The sequence below is a fragment of the Sus scrofa genome, chromosome 10 (genome assembly GCF_054392235.1).
Source record: "Sus scrofa isolate SSC_HxYL_T2T_F1_AM1 chromosome 10, Sscrofa_HxYL_maternal_Yorkshire_Landrace_v2.0, whole genome shotgun sequence".
Classification (NCBI taxonomy): domain Eukaryota; kingdom Metazoa; phylum Chordata; class Mammalia; order Artiodactyla; family Suidae; genus Sus; species Sus scrofa.
The window spans coordinates 17,335,478-17,358,318 of record NC_139392.1 but is presented as its reverse complement, the minus strand read 5'-3'; the positions used below and the strand labels follow the sequence as shown (position 1 = coordinate 17,358,318).

Here is a 22,841-nt window from a genome sequence, read left to right as displayed (position 1 = left end):
TAAGGCTAAGTGAGTGTTTCTCAATCTCAGATGGACTAGCCACTTCCTCTGTCCTGCAGGATTCTGATATGCCCAGAGTGGGGAATAGATGTTTGAAAACTGCTCAAATTTTTCTAAATTAGCCTCCACCTCAGCACCAGTATGCACACATTCAAATTCCTAGGTGACACTCAGTGGGCCAGCTGACACTGTTTGCTCTGGTTTTCATATGCACTATAAATAATAACAAAAAGGAAAATCTGTAATAGGCACACATTTTAAATTTTCCCTTAGCTTCAGGATCATTAGTATTGATCAACACCTTACATGCAGAATTTTTGATCTGGGAAAGTTCTAAATCAGGGAGTTGGCTGCTTTGTGGGAAATGTGGGAAGCAGTAAAGTGACCCATTGCTTCCTGTGCTCTTATCTTTCTGCTGATGGAGGATTGAATGTAAAATAAGCATGATTAGACCTCTAGCCTGGGAACCTCCATGTGCCACAGGGTGTACCCCTAAAAAGACCAAAAAAAAAAAAAAAGAAAGCCAAAAATAAATAAATTTTAAAAATAAAATAAGCATGATTAGAGTTCCCACAGTGGCAGAGTGGATTAGGAATCCAACTGCAACAGCTCAGGTTGCTGCAGAGAAGGTGCAGGTTTTGATCCCCATCCCGCTCAATGAGTTAAAGGATCTGGTGTTGCCACAGCTGTGATGTGGGTCCCAGCTGTGGCTCAGATTCAGTACCTGGCCCAGGAACTTCCATATGCTGTGGATATGGCCATACAGTTTTTTAAAATATAAACAAACAAACACGATTAACCCTAATATAGTGCATATTTTCAAACCACTGTTTAATAATGAATAAGCAGTTTAGATACCAGTGGTCCAGCCAACCTAACTCTGACTTCACTGATAGCTCATTATTTACTCAAGTTTATGAAAAGATTGCTGGTCAACTGACTTATTGATTATTTTAACATTTGTAGAGAGTTAAAACCATTGTTTATTTGGATTTATCAAATCTGGGTAATATTAAGTAAATAACATCCAGAAGAGAAAACCGAAATATGATGTTCCCAGTTGTATTAGGTTCAAGTCATCAGCCTGTGAATTGACTACATTTTTAGCTATTTGTTTTTGAGTCAGGTTATCATTCAGAGAGGTTTTGTTTTTCTGGTTAAATTTATCATAGATTGGTTATGTCTTTTGCCTTGTAGACTTCTAGGGACTTTGGCCACCCAGAACATTTCCGTAAGTCTGGAAACAAGGGGAAATTTTTGAGGGAAATAGCTGTTACAAGGCCCTCTGCTCTTTAGTCTACTTCTTTATTCTGTAGGATATAAATAAGCCACACTTAACCAGAGCTTACTGACTTATAATTACATATCTTTTTTTTTTTTTTAACGTGGATGTGGTTAACTTGGTAATTTGCTTCTTAGGCTTCCTTTAACGTTTCCTTTATTGCCTATTTGGCAGATAAGAAGTCAGCCGGTGAAAAGTGCTCATGTATGTAAGGGAGATGATTGAAGAATGACCAATCTTTCAGTAGTTAAATAGGAACATAAATTAGTGAGGAGCCTCAGTAGTCCTGGGAATTATTACATGTATTAACAGCAGGGCACAAGTAGTTAACATTCCTAACAGCGTCCTTGAATCTAACAGTGGTATACAGTTTTATGTTACATATTGTGTTTTTAGACAAGAACTATATTATACTTTGATAAATTTGAAATTCTCTAAGTGACTGTGAAATGTCATATAAATGTGGTATATATTTTTATTTCCAGTGTGCTCTAAACCCTCATTTACAGTTTGAATACTTGTGTTTTTAGTAGTAGTATTTAATTAGTCATAGTGTAAGATTTGCTCTTAATATTAATTATTAATGTCTGAATACAGGTGGTTATGGAAAGGTTCATAGTGTTATCATTAATAGTGAGAAACACTGAGGATCTTTTAGATGATTCCTTTAGAGTTTAAATCAGAGGTTGTAGATAACCAACATGTGGCTGGACTTTCTTTTCTGTTTTTTTAAAACATTGTAAGTTCTCCAGAGTAGATACTCAAATCAATAAATTGAAAATAAGGAGAAATTCTCTTAAAGAGAAACAAGTTATGTTACTTGTAACTGGTAAGATTACATTTATGAGTCAGAACCTTCAGTAATTGATGATTTGTTTTAGAATGATAAAATATATTTACTTTTACTGTTGTCCAAGCGATATAGTATAAGACTGTTTTTTTATCATAAGCGCAATTAACAGAAATAACTAAATCACTAAAAGTTTGAGGTTAGAAAGTGCTTCTCAGAATAAAAAAATGGGAGAACTTGCCACTTTGTTTCCAAAATACTTTCAGCTAAAGGATAAAAGAGATGAAAAATAATTTTTTTTCTGTTCGCTATTATATTTACCAATACAAAACAACATGTTAGATATAAGCTATTTCTTAATGTTATCAAATCTATATCAAATCTTGCTATCTTTTTATTTTAAAACAAGTTTTCTTATGTGAATGTTTAGCAACTTGTATTTATTCATATCTATAATTTTTTTTGGAGTAGAAAAGATCTATCAATACATATTCAAGATAAGTAGTATTTGGATTTTTTATATTTCTAAGAAGACCCTACTGCATAATGAGAAATTCCTGATAGAAAGTGGGTAATCTAAAAACCACATCTGAGCCAGGGCAGAAAATCTTTTCTATTTTACCATGCTGCTCTAAAAATACATTTTGTGGGTCATTTATTAGAAAAGTCCTAATAGATTGTTGGAAACCTCATGGACTTTTTATATGACAATGTTATGCATTGTGGACAATATGCTGATATTCAGTTTTTCTGCCCTTTTTTTTTTTTTTTTTTTTTTCAAACAGAGCAGTAAGTAAAAATGACACTGGAGTACAGCAGATGTTTCTAGTGCCTATTCATATGAATACCTCTTTGGGAGTTCCCATCCTGGCTCAGCAGTTAACAAACCCGACTAGTAGCCATGAGAATGCAGGTTCAAGCCCTGGCCTTCTCAGTGAGTTAAAGGATCTGGCACTGCCACGGCTGTGGTATAAATGTGCCTCGGATCCTGCGTGCTGTGGCTGTGACATAGGCCGGCAGCTACAGCTCCAATTTGACCCCTAACCTGGGAACTTCCATATGCCGTGGGTGTGGCCCTAAAAAGACAAAAGGACACACACACAAAGGAAAAAGTCCTTAAAGAACATTTGCTTGGTAAAAAGAATCAGTTAATCAAAAAATAGAAAAAAAATCACACTTACATAAAGCTGTTCTTTATTTGTCTCAATAGATTGAAGCTTAGAAATATTGAATAAATTACTTATACTCCACTTAAGATTTGTTTCTAAGATCTTCCTTTGGATTATATCAAGATGTACTGTCCAATTAATATTAGTTATTTGTTGTTCTTTTTTATTTTCCCCATTTATCTTTTTTTCTATAATCATAAACCCAAGTGTTAAGATAGCTCTGCTGTTTATGTAAACCATATTTATTAGCTCTTCCTGCATTCAAATCATGGCTTACATTTAATGCTATTTTTTATAACACAAAGAACTTTTAACTTCTTTGGTTTTAATATAATACTAATGATTATGTTTGCTTGAAACATAAAAGTAACTAATACTCTATTAATCAGTTGCTTTGCTGTCATATTTTACCTGAATCATTGCCAATTAATTATTAAAATTAAATTTAGGCTGTCTGTAAATCCTGACATATGGTCATTAAGTATGAATATTCTGAAAGTGTAATAAAATTGTTTTTTAGTAGATAGAATAAGCCATTAATTAAAGTGCATTGGTAAGCATGTAATTACAGATAAAATTAGTAACATCTTAAAAGCCACAGTCATGCTGGTGATCATTAACACTTTGGTGAAGCGACTGTGTAAGTGGTATTATGTTTTTCTTGTTACCGGTAGCAACACAGAAAGAAAATGAAATATTAAAATCTATTAATCTGATTAGTTATTAGCTTCTACTAGAGTCTTTTAAAAGACCTGGAATTTTTTCTTTCAATTTGATATTCAAAACTTTTTGCCATGAGTTTATTCATCTTTACCAAACTTTTGTGTCTTTGTCTTTATGAGAAACACTCTTGGAAAATAAAGTGGTAATTTTCAACTTCATTTATATATGCATGTTTTTTTTTTTTTAAGTCACAGTAGCATTGTAAATGGCATGGTTCAACTCTTTAACATGGTTGATTAATGCCATCTCAAAATATCATTTCAGTATTTCTTTTGTCTTTGTTGAAGAAAGCTAACTCTATTTTGTTTAATCTCTGGAATTTATTTTTATTTTAAGAGGATAAAGCTCCAAAAAGCTAGTGTGGGAATTTTTATTATTCTATTTTACTACAATTAGGGTGGGTTATTTTTATTTAAATGTTTTTTACTTCTGAATAACCAGTTTTAACCTCTCTCAGCTAAGGAAATCATTTTAAAATCTGTTCTCATTTCTATTGTTTTATTTTATTGACAAGTGAAAACTTGTTAAGAGAAAAAAATTTATGAATGGCAATAATTCTTCAGAAGGGCCAAGAGGTATGTGCTAAAAGCCTCAATCATTCCTTGAGTCACTAATTTGTATAATCACAGATTAAACTGTGATAGTGTATTTTTTCTTTGCTAATATCACACCATCATAATGTCACATTTTCATAGGGTCTTGAAACATGCTAGTAAATATTTCAACAACCAACTTGATGGATAGGTTTGACAATTTTCTTGATATAACCTCCCGTTAGAGCAGATGTTGGCAAAATGGCTTAGAGTGGTGTGTTCTAATTTCAGTACAACAAAGTATATAAAACAGTATGCTCAACTTCTGTCAGCATGTGTTCACATGGCACAAAGAGCAAGCCTGCTTTACAATTTCAACCAGGGCGTTCCCGTCATAGCTCAGCGGAAACAAATCTGAGTAGCATCTATGAGGATGCAAGTTTGACCCCTGGCCTTTCTCAGTGGGTTAAGGATCCAGCATTGCTGTGGCTGTGGCATAGGCCAGTAGCTGCAGCTCTGATTCGACTTCTAGCCTGGGAACCTCCATATGCCATGAATGCAGCCCTAAAAAGACAAAAAAAAAAAATTTTTTTTTTCAGCCAGTACTATTGGATACAGCAGTCTCTTGCCTTTCTCACTTTAAAAAAAATTTTTTTTAAATAACTAACACTTGAGCTACAAAGCCACTATATTAGCTATATTTAATTTTATTCTCTGAGAAAATTTTCATGGTATTAACTCACTGTCCTATTTTAAACTCTAAAATGGATCCAAATTGTTTCTGAATTCTCTTCATCACCTTTGTTAAACATAGCATTATTCTTTACACAGGAAGTTCTGATTTTATGTCTTTTAATTAAGCTATGGGCTGGAGGCTTTTGTGTAGCAGGTCAGAACCTTAAATTTTCTTAAAAGAACCCAATTTTATACACAGAGCAAATCCTCCACTTGGACACTTCTATAAAACTTTGAGATTGTTAACTCTTAATTATTTGAGCAGGTTTTTAAATTTGTATCAGTGTAAAATGTATTGATATTGCTTTGCTTATCAATTCCATTTTATTTTATTTTATTTCATTTTTTTTTGTCTTTTTGCTATTTCTTGGGCCGTTCCTGCGGCATATGGAGGTTCCCAGGCTAGGGGTCCACCGGCCTACGCCAGGGCCACAGCAACTCGGGATCCCAGCCGCGTCTCCAACCTACACCACAGCTCACGGCAATGCTGGATCGTTAACCCACTGAGCAAGGGCAGGGACCGAACCCGCAACCTCATGGTTCCTAGTCGGATTCGTTAACCACTGCACCACGACGGGAACTCCTCAATTCCATTTTAATTCCATCATCCCATGGACTTTTATTCAGCTTGTAATTTATATAATCATAGGGAAACTAGAAGGAAACTTTTAGAAATAAATGACATTTTTGCTTTACTCCCAACTTAGGGTCATGTTTTAGAGTAACAGTTTAAACCGATAAGCTTCTTCATGAGTGTCCTGCAGTAAAATTGTGAACTAGGCAAAATTTGTCTAGAGTCCTGTTTTCTTCTTTCTTTTATTTTCTTGTTCCTGGTCATAGTTCATTACCAGCCTCCATGATCACCATATTGCTCTGAGAATCTCTACTTTGGAGCTACCTGGGAACAACAAAACGAGTATTGAATTTAGAGTCAAGAGATGAGATTCAGGCCTGGCTCTCCCACCTAATAAGGCATACTAGTTTTATGAAATTATCCACATTGCACACACAGAGCCGACACACAGCTGATATGCGTCAGTTCAGTAGTTCAGTTCTTAAAATGTGAGATACCCTCCTAGCCGTTGGTACATAGCTAACTACTCGAACACCCCCTAGATGCCCGAACTAAGACCCTTCCTCTCCCCACTTCCCCACTGTCCTCTAGCTAAAGGGTCCAGGCCCAGCTTGTAGCCATGCTAGTTGGCCCCACCAGTCCTGCCTTGTGGTTTGCCAGAGTGCTTGCCCTTGCCTGCCACCCTGGGAGGCCCCAGGTGGGCACCAGCAGAGTATTTACCAGCCCAGTAACCAGTCCCTAAAATAGTAACCATAATAAAAAAAAAATAAAACATTTGAAGTACATATTTAAAATCTTTAAGCTGATTTCTTATTTTATTGATTTGTAAATCAGTAAATTTACAGTAAATGCTGATCATTATTCTTGAGGTACTGCATATTTGAAACAAATTCTCTAACCTTTCCAGATTGTTTTATTTATTTATTTATTTTTTGTCTTTTTGCCTTTTTTAGGGCCGCTCCTGCGGCATATGGAGGTTCCCGGGCTAGGGGTCGAATCAGAGCTGTAGCCACCGGCCTATGCCAGAGCCACAGCAACTCAGGATCCAAGCCACGTCTGCGACCTACACCACAGCTCACGGCATCGCCGGATCCTTAACCCACTGAGCGAGAACAAAGCTGATAGATTTCTTTTTTGTTTGTTTTTTTGTTTTGTTTCGTTTTGTTTTTGTCTTTTTGCCTTTTCTTGAGAGCAGCTCCCAGGGATCGAACCCGCAACCTCATGGTTCCTCGTCGGATTCGTTAACCACTGCTCCACAATGGGAACTCCTCCAGATTGTTTTTCATTGACTTTGATTAAAAAACCCAGTCCTGGTAATTTTGAAAATTGCCAAATTGAATATGTTATCAGTGTGCTCCATAGGATCTTTTTTTTTTTTTTTAACTGTTTTTTGGGGGTTTTTTTTGAAATTTTCTTTAGAAAAAGCTTCCTGAAACAACTTTATGTTTGCCTTTTTAGGGCCGCACCTGCAGCACATGGAGGTTCCCAGGCTAGGGTTCAAATTGGAGCTGTAGCTGCTGGCCTACACCACAGCCACAGCAATATGGGATCCAAGTGGAGTCTGTGACCTACACCACAGCTCACACCTTAAACCCACTGAGTGAGGCCGGGGATCGAACCCACAACCTCATGGATACTAGTCAGATTCCTTTCCACTGAGCCACAATGGGAACTCCTCCATAGGATCTTTTATGCTAAATTTTAACCCAAAGCTCATACTTTGTTGGAGTTCTGGTTGTGACACAGTGGAAACGAATCCAACTAGGAACCATGAGGTTGTGCATTCGATCCCTGGCCTCACTCTGTGGGTTAAGGATCCAGCGTTGCCATGGGCTGAGGTGTAGGTCGCACACATGGCTTGGATCCTACACTGCTGTGGCTGTGGTGTAGGCCAGCAGCTGTAGCTCCAGTTAGATCCCTAGCCTGGGAATCTCCATATGCTGCAGGTGTGGCCCTAAAAAGCAAAAAAATAAATAAAAATACTTTGTTAAAAGGTGCAACTGAGTATAAGTGCTGGTATTTCTACTGATGCAAAATAAAAAGGGAATTTAGTTTAGTGACAAGAACAAAGCTGATAGATTTCTTTTTTGTTTGTTTTTTTGTTTTGTTTCGTTTTGTTTTTGTCTTTTTGCCTTTTCTTGAGAGCAGCTCCCATGGCATATGGAGGTTCCCAGGCTAGGGGTCTAATCGGAGCTGTAGCCACCTGCCTACACCAGAGCCACAGCAACGCTGGATCCAAGCCAAGGCTGCAACCCACACCACACCTCAGGGCAACACCAGATCGTTAACCCACTGAGCGAGGTCAGGGATCAAGCCTGCAACCTCATGGTTCCTAGTCGGATTCGTTAACCACTGCGCCTCGATGGGAACTCCCTGATAGATTTCTTTTACTTTCAGCTAATGTCTGCCAGAGAACCAAATTGCATTCTTAACAAGGACAAGATTATTCCTAATCTGCAGTTCATGTTCCTATCACATAATCTGCATTTATTTCACAGTTAACTCAAAGTAAGAAATCAGTGGTGAAGATTGGAACATTTTGTCAACTATTGCTATCTTAAGCTTTGTTTACATTAAAGCTAGTGGTATGCTTTTAATCTAATGACATATCCCTAATGTGAATGTTCAAACTGAAGTTTATTATCCTTCTTTCTCAAGAATTGTTATGATCATGCCTTACAGAAATTTACTAAGAGCTGCACATTGTTTAAAAGTGATTTCTTGGGTTTTTGTTTTTCCTGACTTATTTTCCTAGACCGATCCCGTTGAGAACACATATGTACGGAATCCGAACGTCAAGTTTTACATCCAGTCAAGGTCCACATCTCCTTCCACATCTAGTGAAGCTGAGCCAGTTAAGGTGCCTCAGTGGAGCAGTCTTGCTCCCCAACTTTTCACTTGTGTCAGGAAAGAGGGACTTGCAGAAACAAGTGAAATCTGACTCTCTTCTTTTAATCAAATGTATTGTGTAATAAGTCACATATATTGGAGATCATTAAGATTTGACTGATAGTACAGGTAGAATTATAAAACTGAAGTGAAAATGCTCCCCCCATATTCAACCTGAAGCAGACAAAAATTTTTATTTAATTATAAACATAGTCTTTACGTAAAGAGCTATGTAGAACAGAGGACAGAGCTATGTAAATTTTGGAATTATCAAATTAAAAACTCTGTAGGCACGTGGCAGCATCAGGTGCCATTCTCATATTTTAAGTCTTCTAATAAGTCCAATAAGACATGGCATTACTATTACTTCATAGATAAAACTTAAAATTGCCATTACTGTTAACTGAATAGTTTATTCTAACTCTGAATCAGCGATAAGCATCCAACCAAATTATGCCTTTTAATAGTACAAAAACAGTGTTGCATTTACACCTTATGTAAGTCAATACTTTTAAACAGCCAATTGGCCAGTTTTCTCAACAGAAATCATTTTCTCAACAAGACAGAAGGATGACGTATTCCTCAGTTAATACCATCCTGCCTCAGGATACAGCTCTGGTTATTTAGTCAAGCATTACACTTCTGATATAGCTCCTTTGCTTCCCATTTGATCATTAACTGTGTCTAGCATTCCAGTAGAAGCAGATAGTTCTGTTTGGAGAGGTGTCTGAAGTTAAGTTTGAGTTTTAGTCAGATTCTGACCTGGTTTTTTCCAATCTTTTGGTAGACTTCCTCAGTCAGGTTTGGTTGATGACACTCTCAGCTTGTTTAGATGTTCATTGTTTTTAGGTTTCATTTTAGGTTTATGCATTTTTATTTCAATTTTGAAATATTTCAGCCATGCAAAAAATAATATTATAAACATTGTTTTTAGGTTTTTAGGTTTCATTTTAGGTTTATGCATTTTTATTTCAATTTTGAAATATTTCAGCCATGCAGAAAATAATATTATAAACACCCACATAATCACCATCCACAGATTTAATAGATATTAACATTTTACCCCATTTTTTTTCAAATTTCTATTAAAAGAAAGAAAATATTTCAGACAGTTGAAATACCTTTCTTTATACCATTCCCCCCTCCTTTCCCAGACATATCTAAATACCCTGAAACTAAGATATGCCCTTTCTTCCTTAGTTTTACATGTTTATTTCATTTGCATCCATAAATAATATATAATAGTGTTTGTTATGTATTTAAATTTTACACAAGAGTTATCTGCGTCTTACATATCTTACACAGATACGTGTCCATTTAGCTCATTCATTACAACCATTGCATAGTATTTCATTGTATGAATATACCACAGCTATTTATCCATTCTATTGGATATTTAGGTTGTTTCCAATTTTTTGTTATTGTAATCAATGCTAAAGTGAACATCCTAATAGCTATCCGCTTTTGCAAATGTGCAGAGTTTGTTTAGCATACATATCTAGGAATGGAATTACTGGGTTGTGCGGCATATGCATTTCAACTTTAACTAGATCCTGTCAAATTATTTTCCACGATGATTGGACCAGTTTTCACCCTCACCAGCATTGTGTGTGTATGAGTTCCCCATTTCCCCACATCCTTCCAACCCTTGGTACCGTCAGACCTTAAGTTTTGTCTATTTGATGGGTATAGAGTGGCATTTTTGCTTTTATTTATATTTCTCTGATGTCAAGGGTTATTCAACATCCTTTTATATGTTTATTAACCATTGGTGATTTGCCTGTTCATGTCTTTTGTCTGTTGTTCTATTGGATTATTTTTCCTGTTGTTTTGTAAGTGTTCTTTATATATCCTGGATACTAATCCCTAGCTGGCTATATGCATTGCAAATATTTTCTTCCAGTCTGTGGCTTATTTTTAAATTTTATTTGTGGTATCTTTTTGTCTTGCAACAGTTTTTAATCATATTTAAAGTCTTTTCCTTATGACTTCTGCTTTTTATGTCTTTTTAAAACAATTCTTCTCTCTGCAGCAGTTATAAAGATTATCTTCCATATTTTTCTAAATGCTTTTAAATTTTGCTTTTACGTGTTTAGGACCTTAAACTAAAATTCATTGTTCTGTATTATGGGAAATGGGGTTCTAGTCTGTTTGCCTCATATGACTTTCCTGTAGTTCCCCCATTGATTTGTAAAGCTAGCTCTGCTTTATATAAATGGGTCTATTGGGGGCTTCTCTGTTCTCTTTCATTGTTCTTTTTGTCTGTTCCTGCACCAACATTGCATTGTCTTAATTATTGTAGTCTTCAAATAATTCCTGATACCTGGTGTGGTCAGCCACTCACACTTACCTTGTCCTTTTTCTTCTCGGCCCTTTAGTTTTACATATAATTTTTAGGTTCAGTTTGTAAGTTCCATGTAAAGCTTTTGGTTAGATTTGAATTTATAGATTATCTGAGAACTAACCTCCTTGAGATAGTGGGTCTTTTCATTTATGAACATGGTATATATATTTTTTGGATATCATTTTATATCTTCAGTAAAGTTTCATTATTTTCTTCATGAATGTACTCCAAATCACTTGTTAAATTTGTTCCTAGGTACCGTAAAGTTTTCCTTGCTATGGTGAATGGGATCTTTTTAAAATACGTTTTCTAAGTTAGGCATTGCTGGTCTTTATTGAATTCTGTCGATCTTGGATTCAGCATCCCTACTTCATTCTTTTTAATTCCAAAAACTTCTCTTCGACTTTCTGTGTAAATTCTGGTAACAATTGTTTCCTGTGAATTGTTCTTTATTAACTTTCATTTGGGTTTTAAGCATTCTGCTCTTCTATTTCATATTTGTTATTTAATGTTAAATTATAAATTGGATTTAATTTTTTTCAAGCTATTTAAAAGTAAATTAAATTCAAATTAGAACTAAAGTCACAATTAAGTAGAAAACTCTAAGAAGCCCATCTCAATTGCATTTTAAGGCCATCATGTGTATAAGATATTCTGCTTTTGGATGTTATATAGGCAACGAGTGACCATTCGTTTTTCTCCTAATATTTTAAAATATTCTGTAACTTTATACAAAGCTAGCTTTCCCCTCTTGCTTGTTTAGCATCCTAAAAGGAAGTCATTCTTGTTTTTTTTCATTCTTTGCTCATTAAGACATGTCTCTTTTTACCCCCACAGTAATATCCAGTAGAATCACTGATTCTTTTTATTCAAAGCAATCTCTTACAATAATATTCCACAAAAAGATATGGCTTGTAACTAAATTTTTATGTCGGTTCTGAATTCCAATAATATTAAATAATCTAACTTCCTATGTAGAAATTACTTCTTCACAAAATTCTACTAATCAGTCAATCAGTATATCTCTTTATCTATCTCTCTGAGGCGCTCGCTCACTCTTTCTTCCTCTCTGCATACATACTTACACATTAATCCACAGAATTGTATTCCATGTGTGTAATGTGCATTCTGTATATAGAAGTCAAGGATTTAAAAGAATAGATATTTTGATTATCGATTTTGCTTATAAAAACTCTTTCAGATACTTTATAGAATTAATATGGCACTTTCAGTTGAACTTGAAAATTAATACTTCATTTTTGTGTAGGCTTCATCCTATGACTTTTTTGTTCTTCTGTAGATGCTCTCTTCTGAGTTATTTGTTTTTAAATTTCCAGACTGCAATAGTTTTTACCAACTGAACATAAATTTTATCTGTAGATATTGCAGGCGGGAATTTAAATTATCGGCACTAAGAATTTTAGCTTCAATGAAATATTTTTTCCTTATTGCTGTTTTATTTGGCTGTATTTACTTTTATTTCTAGTGATATTTGAAATAGATGGAGTGTTTTATGACATTTATTTCCTCTTTTCCCCTGGATTCAGACTGTAGACTCTACCCCACTTCCAGTTCACACACCAACCTTAAGGAAAAAAGGATGCCCTGGTTCAACTGGCTTTCCACCTAAGGTACTCAATCTACTTATAAGCATGGTGTTTTCTGGGGGGGGGGGGGATGAATTTTATTCTCCTTTTTTGTATTTGCCATGATTTTTTTTTTTTTTTTTTGTCTTTTGTCTTTTTTGTTGTTGTTGTTGTTGTTATTGTTGCTATTTCTTGGGCCGCTCCCGCGGCATATGGAGGTTCCCAGGCTAGGGGTTGAATCGGAGCTGTAGCCACCGGCCTACGCCAGAGCCACAGCAACGCAGGATCCGAGCCACGTCTGCAACCTACACCACAGCTCACGGCAACGCCGGATCGTTAACCCACTGAGCAAGGGCAGGGATCGAACCCGCAACCTCATGGTTCCTAGTCGGATTCGTTAACCACTGCGCCACGATGGGAACTCCTGCCATGATTTTAATTATTGGTTTCCTCAAAATGACAAACATAAAAGCTGGGAAAGAGAATAAATTGTGTATGAATGGAAACATTCACCACTGAGAAAGGTAGGATGAGCAATGAGCACACAGTTTGTTTTGTTTTGTGTTACTTCCACCTTAAATTCAGTGTTTGGAAGTCTGTTACAGCAGGGGGTGGTGCTTAGAGAACATACTATAAGGGAAGTGCATCTTCATGATCCCATGAAATAAAAGCAAGGAGGGCCAACACTTACCTATTAGAGTTTCTGAAAGAAGATGAAAATCGAGGGAAAATACTAAAAATTGTATTCACAACTATATTCAAAATTCCCTAAAATAAGACTCAAAACTCTTATTACAAGTACAAACAATGTAGTTGAGAAAATCAACCCAGACAGAACAAAACATTCTAATAAATTACCAGTCTATAAATAAAAAGGAAAATATTATATATTAAGGCAAAAAATATAAGTCACTCATGGAAGAAAGGAAGTGGCTTTTTTTGTTAGACATTTCATTAGCAACACTGTGCCAGAAAAACGCTGCAATAATCTGTTTAAGATACATCCAAGGAAAATACCAATGGCTTCTGCCCTCTAGTGCCTGGTTTTTTTGGGGGTTTTTTGTTTGTTTGCTTGTTTGTTTTTGACAATTTTATTGAGGTGTAATTGATATACAAAAATTGCACATAGTTAATATAATTTGATGAGATTGGAATGCTAAAGTTTTTTGTTTGTTTGTTTGGGGTTTTTTGTTTTGTTTTGTTTTTGCCTTTTTGCCTTTTCTTGAGAGCTGCTCCCATGGCATATGGAGGTTCCCAGGCTAGGGGTCCAATCGGAGCTGTAGCCGCTGGCCTACACCAGAGCCACAGCAACTCGGGATCCGAGCTGCGTCTGCAACCTACACCACAGCTCAGGGCAACGCCGGATCCTTAACCCACTGAGTGAGGCCAGGGATCAAACCTGCAACCTCATGGTTCCTAGTCGGATTCGTTCACCACTGCACCATGACGGGAACTCCTGTTAAAGTTTTTTTAATTGAAGTATAGTTAATTTACAGTGTTGTGCTAGTTTCTAGTGTACAGCAAAGTGATTCAGTCATATACATTCTTTTTTGCATTCTTTTTCATTATGGTTTATTACAGGATATTGATTATAGTTCCCTGCAGAATGTTAAAGATTTTTAAGGTTTTAAGATTTTAAGGATAATAAAAGTGTCCTTCAAAAATAAAGTCACAGAAAAGTATTAAGAACATGCAAGAACTCAAGGAAACTTGTTTCCTATAAGCCCTTCCTGAGGAACATACTAAAGAACACGCTTCAGACAACCAAAATGACACCATGAGAGAGTCAGGAGTGAAAGGGGTCTGGAATGAATCGGAGAATTAGTTCAAAGTCCACAAAGCCTTTTTGGACCATCTCTGAAAGCTAAACAGCTATGTCAGCTCAGCTGTGTGTTAATAGGTTGTGGGATAATTAAACCAAAGAGACCCCGAGTTCTAGGACAGGCTCAGTGGCTGGTGAGAGAAAAGTAGGGTGTCAAACTAGAAATAGTGAGATTTTGCAGAAAGTGGAAACAAACTGAATGGTGAGACCCTGAGCCCTGCTTTGCTCCCATAATACTAGTAGTTGGGCTTAGAGTCTCCAAAGAGAATTTTCAAACCACCAAGGAGATAAAACAGATCCTATTCAACTGGTCAGGAGTCGAAATGGCATCACACCTGTCTACAAAAAACAGAATAGAACCAGTTGTGAGGTAAAATGATTTCAGGCTAGAATTTTTGATTCTCTCTCATATGTTCAGTCAGACTTTAGGGGAAGATAATTTTTTTAAAAATTTAGAAATTCAAGATCCCCCACCTCCCACCCCAAACATATCAGTCATGCTCTATTTTCTAAGAAAACTACTAGGAGATGAATTCCATCAAAACAGGGGAGGAGGTCAAGAAAGAGAAAGGCATGGGACCCATAGGAGACAGGGAATCTGGCACGGATTAAGAGAAATACTGGGGAGCAGGCAGCTAAAAATGGAGCATGGAAACAGGCTTCAATAGAGATGTCCTTGGGTCAGCAAAAAAGGGTACAGGAGCCTTAAAGATTTCCTTCCTCATGTGTTTGACTATGTAATAAATAGAATCAAGGAGATTTTGCAGTTATTTTGGAGAGTCTGGGAAGAATTAGGGGTAAAAACACAGAAAATTAAGTTTAAAAAAGGGAGAGGAGTTCCCGAGTGGCTCAGAGGTTAATGAATCTGACTAGCATCCATGAGGATGCAGGTTCAATCCCTGGCCTCGCTCAGTGGGCTGAGGATCCAGAGTTGCCATGAACTGTGATGTAGGTCACGGAAGCAGCTTGGATTCTGTGTTCCTATGGCTGTGGCTTAGGCCAGCAGCTACAGCTCCAATTTGACCCCTAGCCTGGGACCTTCCATGTGCTGCAGGTGTGGCGCTAAAAATAAATAAATAAATAAGGAGAGCTTTATTAATTTCAGAAAAATCACAAGATTGTAGAAGGAAGATATAGCTGTAGTATACTTCTTGATACATTATTGAATAATAATCCCAAGGTCATAATAACTCACACATGTACACATGCACTCTGCTTGTGCACACACACACCCCCACACACTCTTTAAATACAAATTTTAACTGAAAACTATGCTATAATGACATTGGGGAAATGAAGAGAGTACATAGCATAACAAGGCTAAATCCTTCTCTACCATAATGGGAAGTCAATACATAATGTCTCAAGATATAGCATACATAGCAATATAGGCTTTTTTTCTTTTTCTTTTCTTTTGCTTCTTTTTTTGGCAGTAAATAATAGGGGTACATTACAGAAGTAAGTAAAGAGCTAAGAGGGTTAAAGGAAATTTCCCCTAGGATTCCCAAGGATGACTTGGGACAAAAGGGGTACTTCTGTTTTTGTTATAATTGTGACAATATTTACTTTTTTTTTTTTTTTTTGTCTTTTGTCTTTTTTGTTGTTGTTGTTGTTGTTGTTGCTATTTCTTGGGCCGCTCCCGCGGCATATGGAGGTTCCCAGGCTAGGGGTTGAATCGGAGCTGTAGCCACCGGCCTACACCAGAGCCACAGCAACGAGGGATCTGAGCCGCGTCTGCAACCTACACCACAGCTCACGGCAACGCCGGATCGTTAACCCACTGACCGAACCCGCAACCTCATGGTTCCTAGTCGGATTCGTTAACCACTGCGCCACGACGCGAACTCCAATATTTACTTTTTAAACTATATACATTATTAATTTGATCTTAAAAAATTATAAATATATACATAGGAGAAAATGTAGGATTTTTTTGTGACTAGGTAATGAAAATAAGATCTCAAGTCACAAACATAAGGTGAAAATATTGATGGACTTTACTGTGTTAAAATTAAAGATGTTTGTTCATTGAAAGCATTGTTAATAGGTGGTTAATAAGTGATGACCGACTAGTAGAGGATATTTGCAATTTTTAACACCAAGAACAGATTCATTTCTAGAATATGGAAGAAACTCCATATGAAAAAGCCTAGAAATACAGTTGAAAATTGGCAAATATCATGAATAAGTATTTCCCAGAAAACAAAATCCTGATGATCAGCAAGCATGTGAGGAAATATCCAACCTTATTTATAGTCAGAGAAATTAAAATAATTTAAGAATTTTAAAATTACTGCTACTTTATACTCACCAAGTTGTCAAAAATCAAGGATAAAGAAACAGGCAGCTTCACACGCAGCTGGTGGAACTTTAAACAGGTACAACCATTCTGGAGAACAAACTGGCATTTGGAGTAAACATATACTACATGACCCAGCAATCTCATTCCTTCAGAACAGTTTTTATTCCACTCCATTAGGCCATTAGGCAGCATGACAGAGATGCTGCTGCTCTATATGGTAGCAGGGAGTTGGAAAGAGCGGAAAGATAGGTAAAATATGGCTGATGTGTGACAAAATCACACTTATATATAAATTACAAACACTGAAAAATATCTAATTTATGAAAATATGCACTTATCCAAGCACCTGTGTAGATGACATTCGATTTCATGGGAAAGGATTGGGAGTGGGTCATCAAGTTGAATAGAAAAGTATGGTCAAATAAATTAGAGAGGCTTCCACACGAAGCTCTGGTGAAAATGTTTCAGGGGCTGAATATTAACTCAATTTTGTATACTTATTGTCTCTCCCAAAAAAAGTAAAATAAAATTTACTTCATGTTTTTTAAAAGTGAAGAGCTGAATCTACAGTTATCTCAAAAGTGCTTCAAAGGAAAAAAAGTTACTTTAAAAAAAAATTTTAAGAAAGTTTTGCTTGAGATACAGACTCCTTTACTTGTCATTTATTAGTGTAGAATTCCAGTTATCTACAACTACTAACTTGTAAGTTTTAACCAAGTGTTGGTTCTACTTTGTTCTCACACTTCTTGTTAGAAATATTTTTTCTCCATCAAGTAGCTTGAAGTCTGCAACACTGACAAAATTGGAAAAGCCCCTGCTTTCTGTCCACCTCTTTAAATTTTGAGGTTATAGTTTAATTATCATTTACTCCAAATTATCACATAATCTAAAACTACTTTGGGTTCATGCTTTAGGTTTAATGCCTCTTTTGCTGGACTTTTTTTTTCTCCTCTCCAACTACCTTTTGTAGAAGTATTAGAAATCAGATATTGACCAGGAGACAAGAAAGGGGATCTTAGAACGATCCCCTCAGATTGAATAATTTTTGTAATTATTCCTCTTCTCCAAACCAAAAACAAGTAAAACGGAAAGCCTATTGTGTGTTGCCTAAAGTTTGATGCCATCAGAATCATGTTAATCATGTGTTATGTTATACTAAACTTAGTTGGAATTAGTGAAACATGGACCATTTAATCTTTAGTGGTAAATCATGCCTATTTCCCCAGTTTAACCAGTACCTGCCAGTCCTCTGCTAAAACATTGTTTATCTTTCCTACTATTACATACTCAGCTAAAATTATCACATTCTGAGTAGATCTCTGGGGGAAAAAAGTGTATAATAAATATGTCTTATAAGCAATTTTTGGATATTGTGAAGTAGTACTATTAAATTTGTCATGGCCACAGTTATTTTATTGCTGTCATTTCAGACATGTTATCTTTAAGAAGAAGAGAAAAAGAACAAAGTCTTACCTTGAACAGTTGATTAATTCTTCTTTCATTGTAATAAAAGCTTATAGAACCAACCAGTAACAAACTTTACATCTTTTGCATTAATGTATTTTAGACAATTGAAAAAAGTAAGCACTGGGAGTTCCCATTGTAGTGCAGTGGAAATGAATCCTAATATCCATGAGGATGTGGGTTTGATCCCTGCCCTTGCTTAGTGGGTCAGGGATCCGGCATTGCCATGATCTGTGGTGTAGGCCGCAGACGTGGCTTGGATCCCACATTGCTGTGGCATAGTCCAGCAGCTGTAGCTCCAACTTGACCCCTAGCCTGGGAACTTACATATGCTGCAGGTGTGGCCCTAAATAGAAAAATGGGGGCAGGGGGAGGAAATGCTAAAAAATTTACTCTGGTAGTTCCTCAAAATGCAAAAAACTTAGAGTAAAAATTAGTCTGCAGGAGCAATATTGAGCAAAATTCTTATGTCAACAAATTCAGTATTTGTGGGGGTTTTTTTTTTTTTTTTTTTTTTTGGTCTTTTTGTCCTTTTAGGAACACACCCACGACATATGGAGGTTCCCAGGCTAGGGGTCCAAACAGAGCTGTAGCCGCCAGCCTACACCAGAGCCACAGTAATGCCAGATCCGAGCCACGTCTGCAGCCTACACCACAGCTCACGGCAATGCCGGATCCTTAGCCCACTGATCAAGGCCAGGGATCAAACCCACAACCTCATGGCTCCCAGTCAGATTCATCAACCACTGAGCCACGACGGGAACTCCAGTATTTGTATTTTTATCACAGGTGTGGAGGCCCCTAGTCTTGACCTAACTATGTCTTTATGCAGTCTCTTTTTTTTTCTGAAGGATCATATTTTTGGGTTATATGTTCTTAAATTATCAAACTTTGAGAGATTACAGAGTCACCCAAATATGGGCTTGAATTTTAACTACCAATAATTGTTGATTCATGAGTAGCTTATTTAATCTGAGTTTCATTTCCTTCTTTTATGCAAAGAAATAACATGTGTCTTCCCAGGGGCACTGTCTCCATTATATGAGATGATGATTGTGAAGTTTTGGCACAATGTCTGCACTTTGGTCAGTGCCCAGTCCACATAGAGAACTTATATATTCTACTTAGAATACTGTCAAATCACAGTGCTACTTTGAAACTGACTGATAGGTTCTGAGTAACTTTTAGAATAGAAGGGTTTGAGTTTGGACCAGAGCTCATGACTTCTCTCAACTTGAGAGTCTCATCCTAGTCCCGGACACTAATGTAAAAAGATGATCCTTTTTCTCCTCTTGATTTTTTTAAAAATTTATTTTGTGGTGTGTAAATCATATATCTCAATTGAGAAGAGCAGAATTTGTTTCTAACTTAAAGCTTTAAATATTCTCTTTTTTGGAGTTCCCGTCGTGGCGCAGTGGTTAACGAATCCGACTAGGAACCATGAGGTTGCGGGTTCGGTCCCTGCCCTTGCTCAGTGGGTTAACGATCCGGCGTTGCCGTGAGCTGTGGTGTAGGTTGCAGACGCGGCTCGGATCCCTCGTTGCTGTGGCTCTGGCGTAGGCCGGTGGCTACAGCTCCGATTCAACCCCTAGCCTGGGAACCTCCATATGCCGCGGGAGCGGCCCAAGAAATAGCAACAACAACAACAACAAAAGACAAAAAGACAAATATTCTCTTTTTTGTTAATATACTTAAGTCTCAACTGAAGTAAATACCCTTTAAAACTGTTATCCATCAGTATTCATATATTACTGCAATACAGAATAAAGTTTTTCCACTCCAAATTGGAAAAGAACTGTCACTGTTTGCAGATCATGGTAATATACACAGAAAATCCTAAAGATGCTACCAGTAAACTACTGAAGCTCATCAATGAATTTGGTAACATTGCAGAATACAAAATTAGTACGCAGAAATCTCTTGCATACCTATACAGATGAGAAAGAGAAAATCAGCAAACAATTCCATTTGTCATTGCATCAAAAAGAATAAAATACCTTGGAGTAAACCTACCTAAGGAGGCCAAAGCCCTGGGCTCTGAAAACTATAAGACACTGATGAAAGAAATCGAAGATGGCACAAACAGATGGAAAGGTACACCATGTTCTTGGATTTGAAGAATGAATGCAAAATGGATATACTACCAATCCAGCAGTCTACAGATTCAGTGCAATCCCTATCAAATTACCAGTGGCATTTTTCACAGAACTAGAAGAAAAAAAAAAGTAATTTATATGGAAACACTAAAGACCTTAAGTAGCCAAAGCAATCTTGAGAAAGAAGAATGAAGCTGGAAGAATCAGTCTCCCTGACTTCAGATTATACTACAAAGCCGTGGTCCTCAAAACAGTGTGGTAGTGGCACAAAAACAGACATATAGATCAGTGGAATTGGATTGAAACCCCAGAAATAAGCCCCTGCACTTATGCTCAATTAATTTATACAAAGGAAATAAGAATATACAATGGAAAAAAGTCTCTTCAGTAAGTGGTGCTTGGAAAATTGGACAGCTACATGTAAAAGAATGAAATTAGAACATTCTCTAACACCATATACAAAAATAAACTGAAAATGGGAATTCCTGTTTGCAGTTTAGTGGGTTAAGGACCTGATGTTGTCTCTTTGTGGATGCAGGTTTGATACCTGGCCTTGCTCAGTAGGTTAAGGATCCAGCATCACACAAACTACAGTATAAACCACAGATGTGGCTCAGATCCAGTATTGCCATGGCTGTGGTATAGGCCGTGGCTGTGGTGTAGGCCACAGCTGCAGCTTGGATTTGACCCCTGGCCCGGCAACTTTCATACGCCACAGGTGTGGCTCTAAAAAGAAAAATAAATTCAAAATAGATTAAAGACCTAAATGTAAGGACAGATACTATAATACTCCTGGAGGAAAACATAGCCCACTCTTTGATATAAATCGCAGCAATAGGAGTTCTTGTAGTGGCTCAGCGGATACGACTCTTACTAGTAACTGTGAGAACGCAGGTTTGATCCCTGACCTTGCTTAGTGGGTTAAGGATCTGGCATTGCCATGATGCAGCTCAGATCTGGCGTTGCTATGGCTGTACCGTGGGTTGGCGGCTACAGCTCCAATTCGACCCCTAGCCTGGGAACCTCTATGTGCCACAGTTGCGGCCCTAAAAAGACAAAAAATTAAAAAATAAATTGCAGCAATATCTTTTTGGATCCTCCTCCTAGAATAATAAAAATAAAAACAAACAAATGGGAACTAATAAAACTTAAAAGCCTTTGCAGAGCAAAGGAAACTATAAACAACATGAAAAGACAACCCACAGAATGGGAGAAAATATGTGCAAACAAAGTGACTGACAAGGGATTAACCTCCAAAATATACAAGCAGCTCACACAGTTCAATATAAAAAAAAATCAAAAAATGGGCTCAAGATCCAAATAGGCATTTCTCCAAAGAGGATAGACACCTGGCTAACAGGAGTATAAACAGATGCTTAACATTAGTAATAGTCAGAGAAGTGCAAACCAAAAGTACAGTGTTGTCACCTCACCCTGGTCAGAATAGCCATCATCAAAAAGTCTACAAACAATAAATGCCGGAGAGGGTGTAGGAAAAAAGGACCCTTCTTGCATTGTTGCTATGAACGTAAATTGGTACAGCTACTATGGAGAACAGTATGGCAGGGGTCCTTAAAAAACTAAAAGTAAAGCTGCCGTATGATCCTGCAATCCCATCTTGGGCTTATATCTAGAGAAAACCATAATTCAAAAAGATGCACCCTAGTGTTCACTGCAGCACTGTTTACAGTAGCCAAGACATGGAAGCAACCTAACTGTCCATTGACAGAGGATTGGATAAAGAGGATGTGGGTGTGTGTGTGGGTGTGTGTGTATGGATATTACTTAATCATAACAAAGAATATATACCAAAGACAGATACCATGTGATATTGCTTATATGTGAAACATTTTTTAAATGACACAAATGAACTTATTTACAAAATAGAAATAGATCCACAGACATAGTAAACAAACTTCTGGTTACCAAAGGGGAAAAGAACGGGAAGGGATAAATTAGGAGTTTGGGATTTACATATACACCTTGCTGTACATAAAATAGATAACCAACAAGAACCTACTATATAACACAGTATTTTGTAGTAACCTGTAAAAGAATGGAATCTGAAAAAGAAAATAAATATATATATATAGAGAGAGAGAGAACCAAATCACTACACTTGAAACTAAGAGCATTATAAATCAAGTATACTTCAATTAAAAAATTAAAAATAATATGTTTTATAAGTATGGTTATAACACACATATGTAAGTATGTTTTGAATGCTTACTGTATAATAGCTGTGTTCAAAAGACTTCGTTTAGGTTAATGCTCACTTAACCCTATGAAGTAGAATGTACTGATTCCACTGTAGAGAATGAAGAAAGTGAGACAAATAATTTGCTCCTAAGTTCACAGCAGAGTGATAGAATAGTGGTTTTAGTTTATATATTATGGAAACATGCTAAGGGTTAATTTGGAGAGGAAAGAAGTGTTCTAGAGAGCTGAAGTCTGCCTCGGCCTGCCACCGCATAGCTCAAATAATACTTAGAGAAGAACTTAAACTGCTGGATTTCAACAAATTTCAGGCTT

At 36.7% G+C, this 22,841-nt stretch overlaps 1 protein-coding gene across 21 annotated transcripts in view; it reads left to right on the top strand.

The window, feature by feature from the left end:
* CDC42BPA (CDC42 binding protein kinase alpha) overlaps positions 1-22,841 on the top strand; it is a 290,122-nt gene that overhangs the window by 229,101 nt on the left and 38,180 nt on the right. For 11 of the 21 annotated variants that reach the window (XM_021064439.2, XM_084979260.1, XM_021064430.2 and 8 more), the window contains 2 exons: positions 8,562-8,666; positions 12,587-12,670. In XM_021064439.2, the coding sequence (XP_020920098.1) occupies positions 8,562-8,666; positions 12,587-12,670 (189 nt within the window). The remainder of the gene's footprint in view (positions 1-8,561; positions 8,667-12,586; positions 12,671-22,841) is intronic. The other 10 variants (XM_021064440.2, XM_021064437.2, XM_084979261.1 and 7 more) reach the window with 1 other exon arrangement.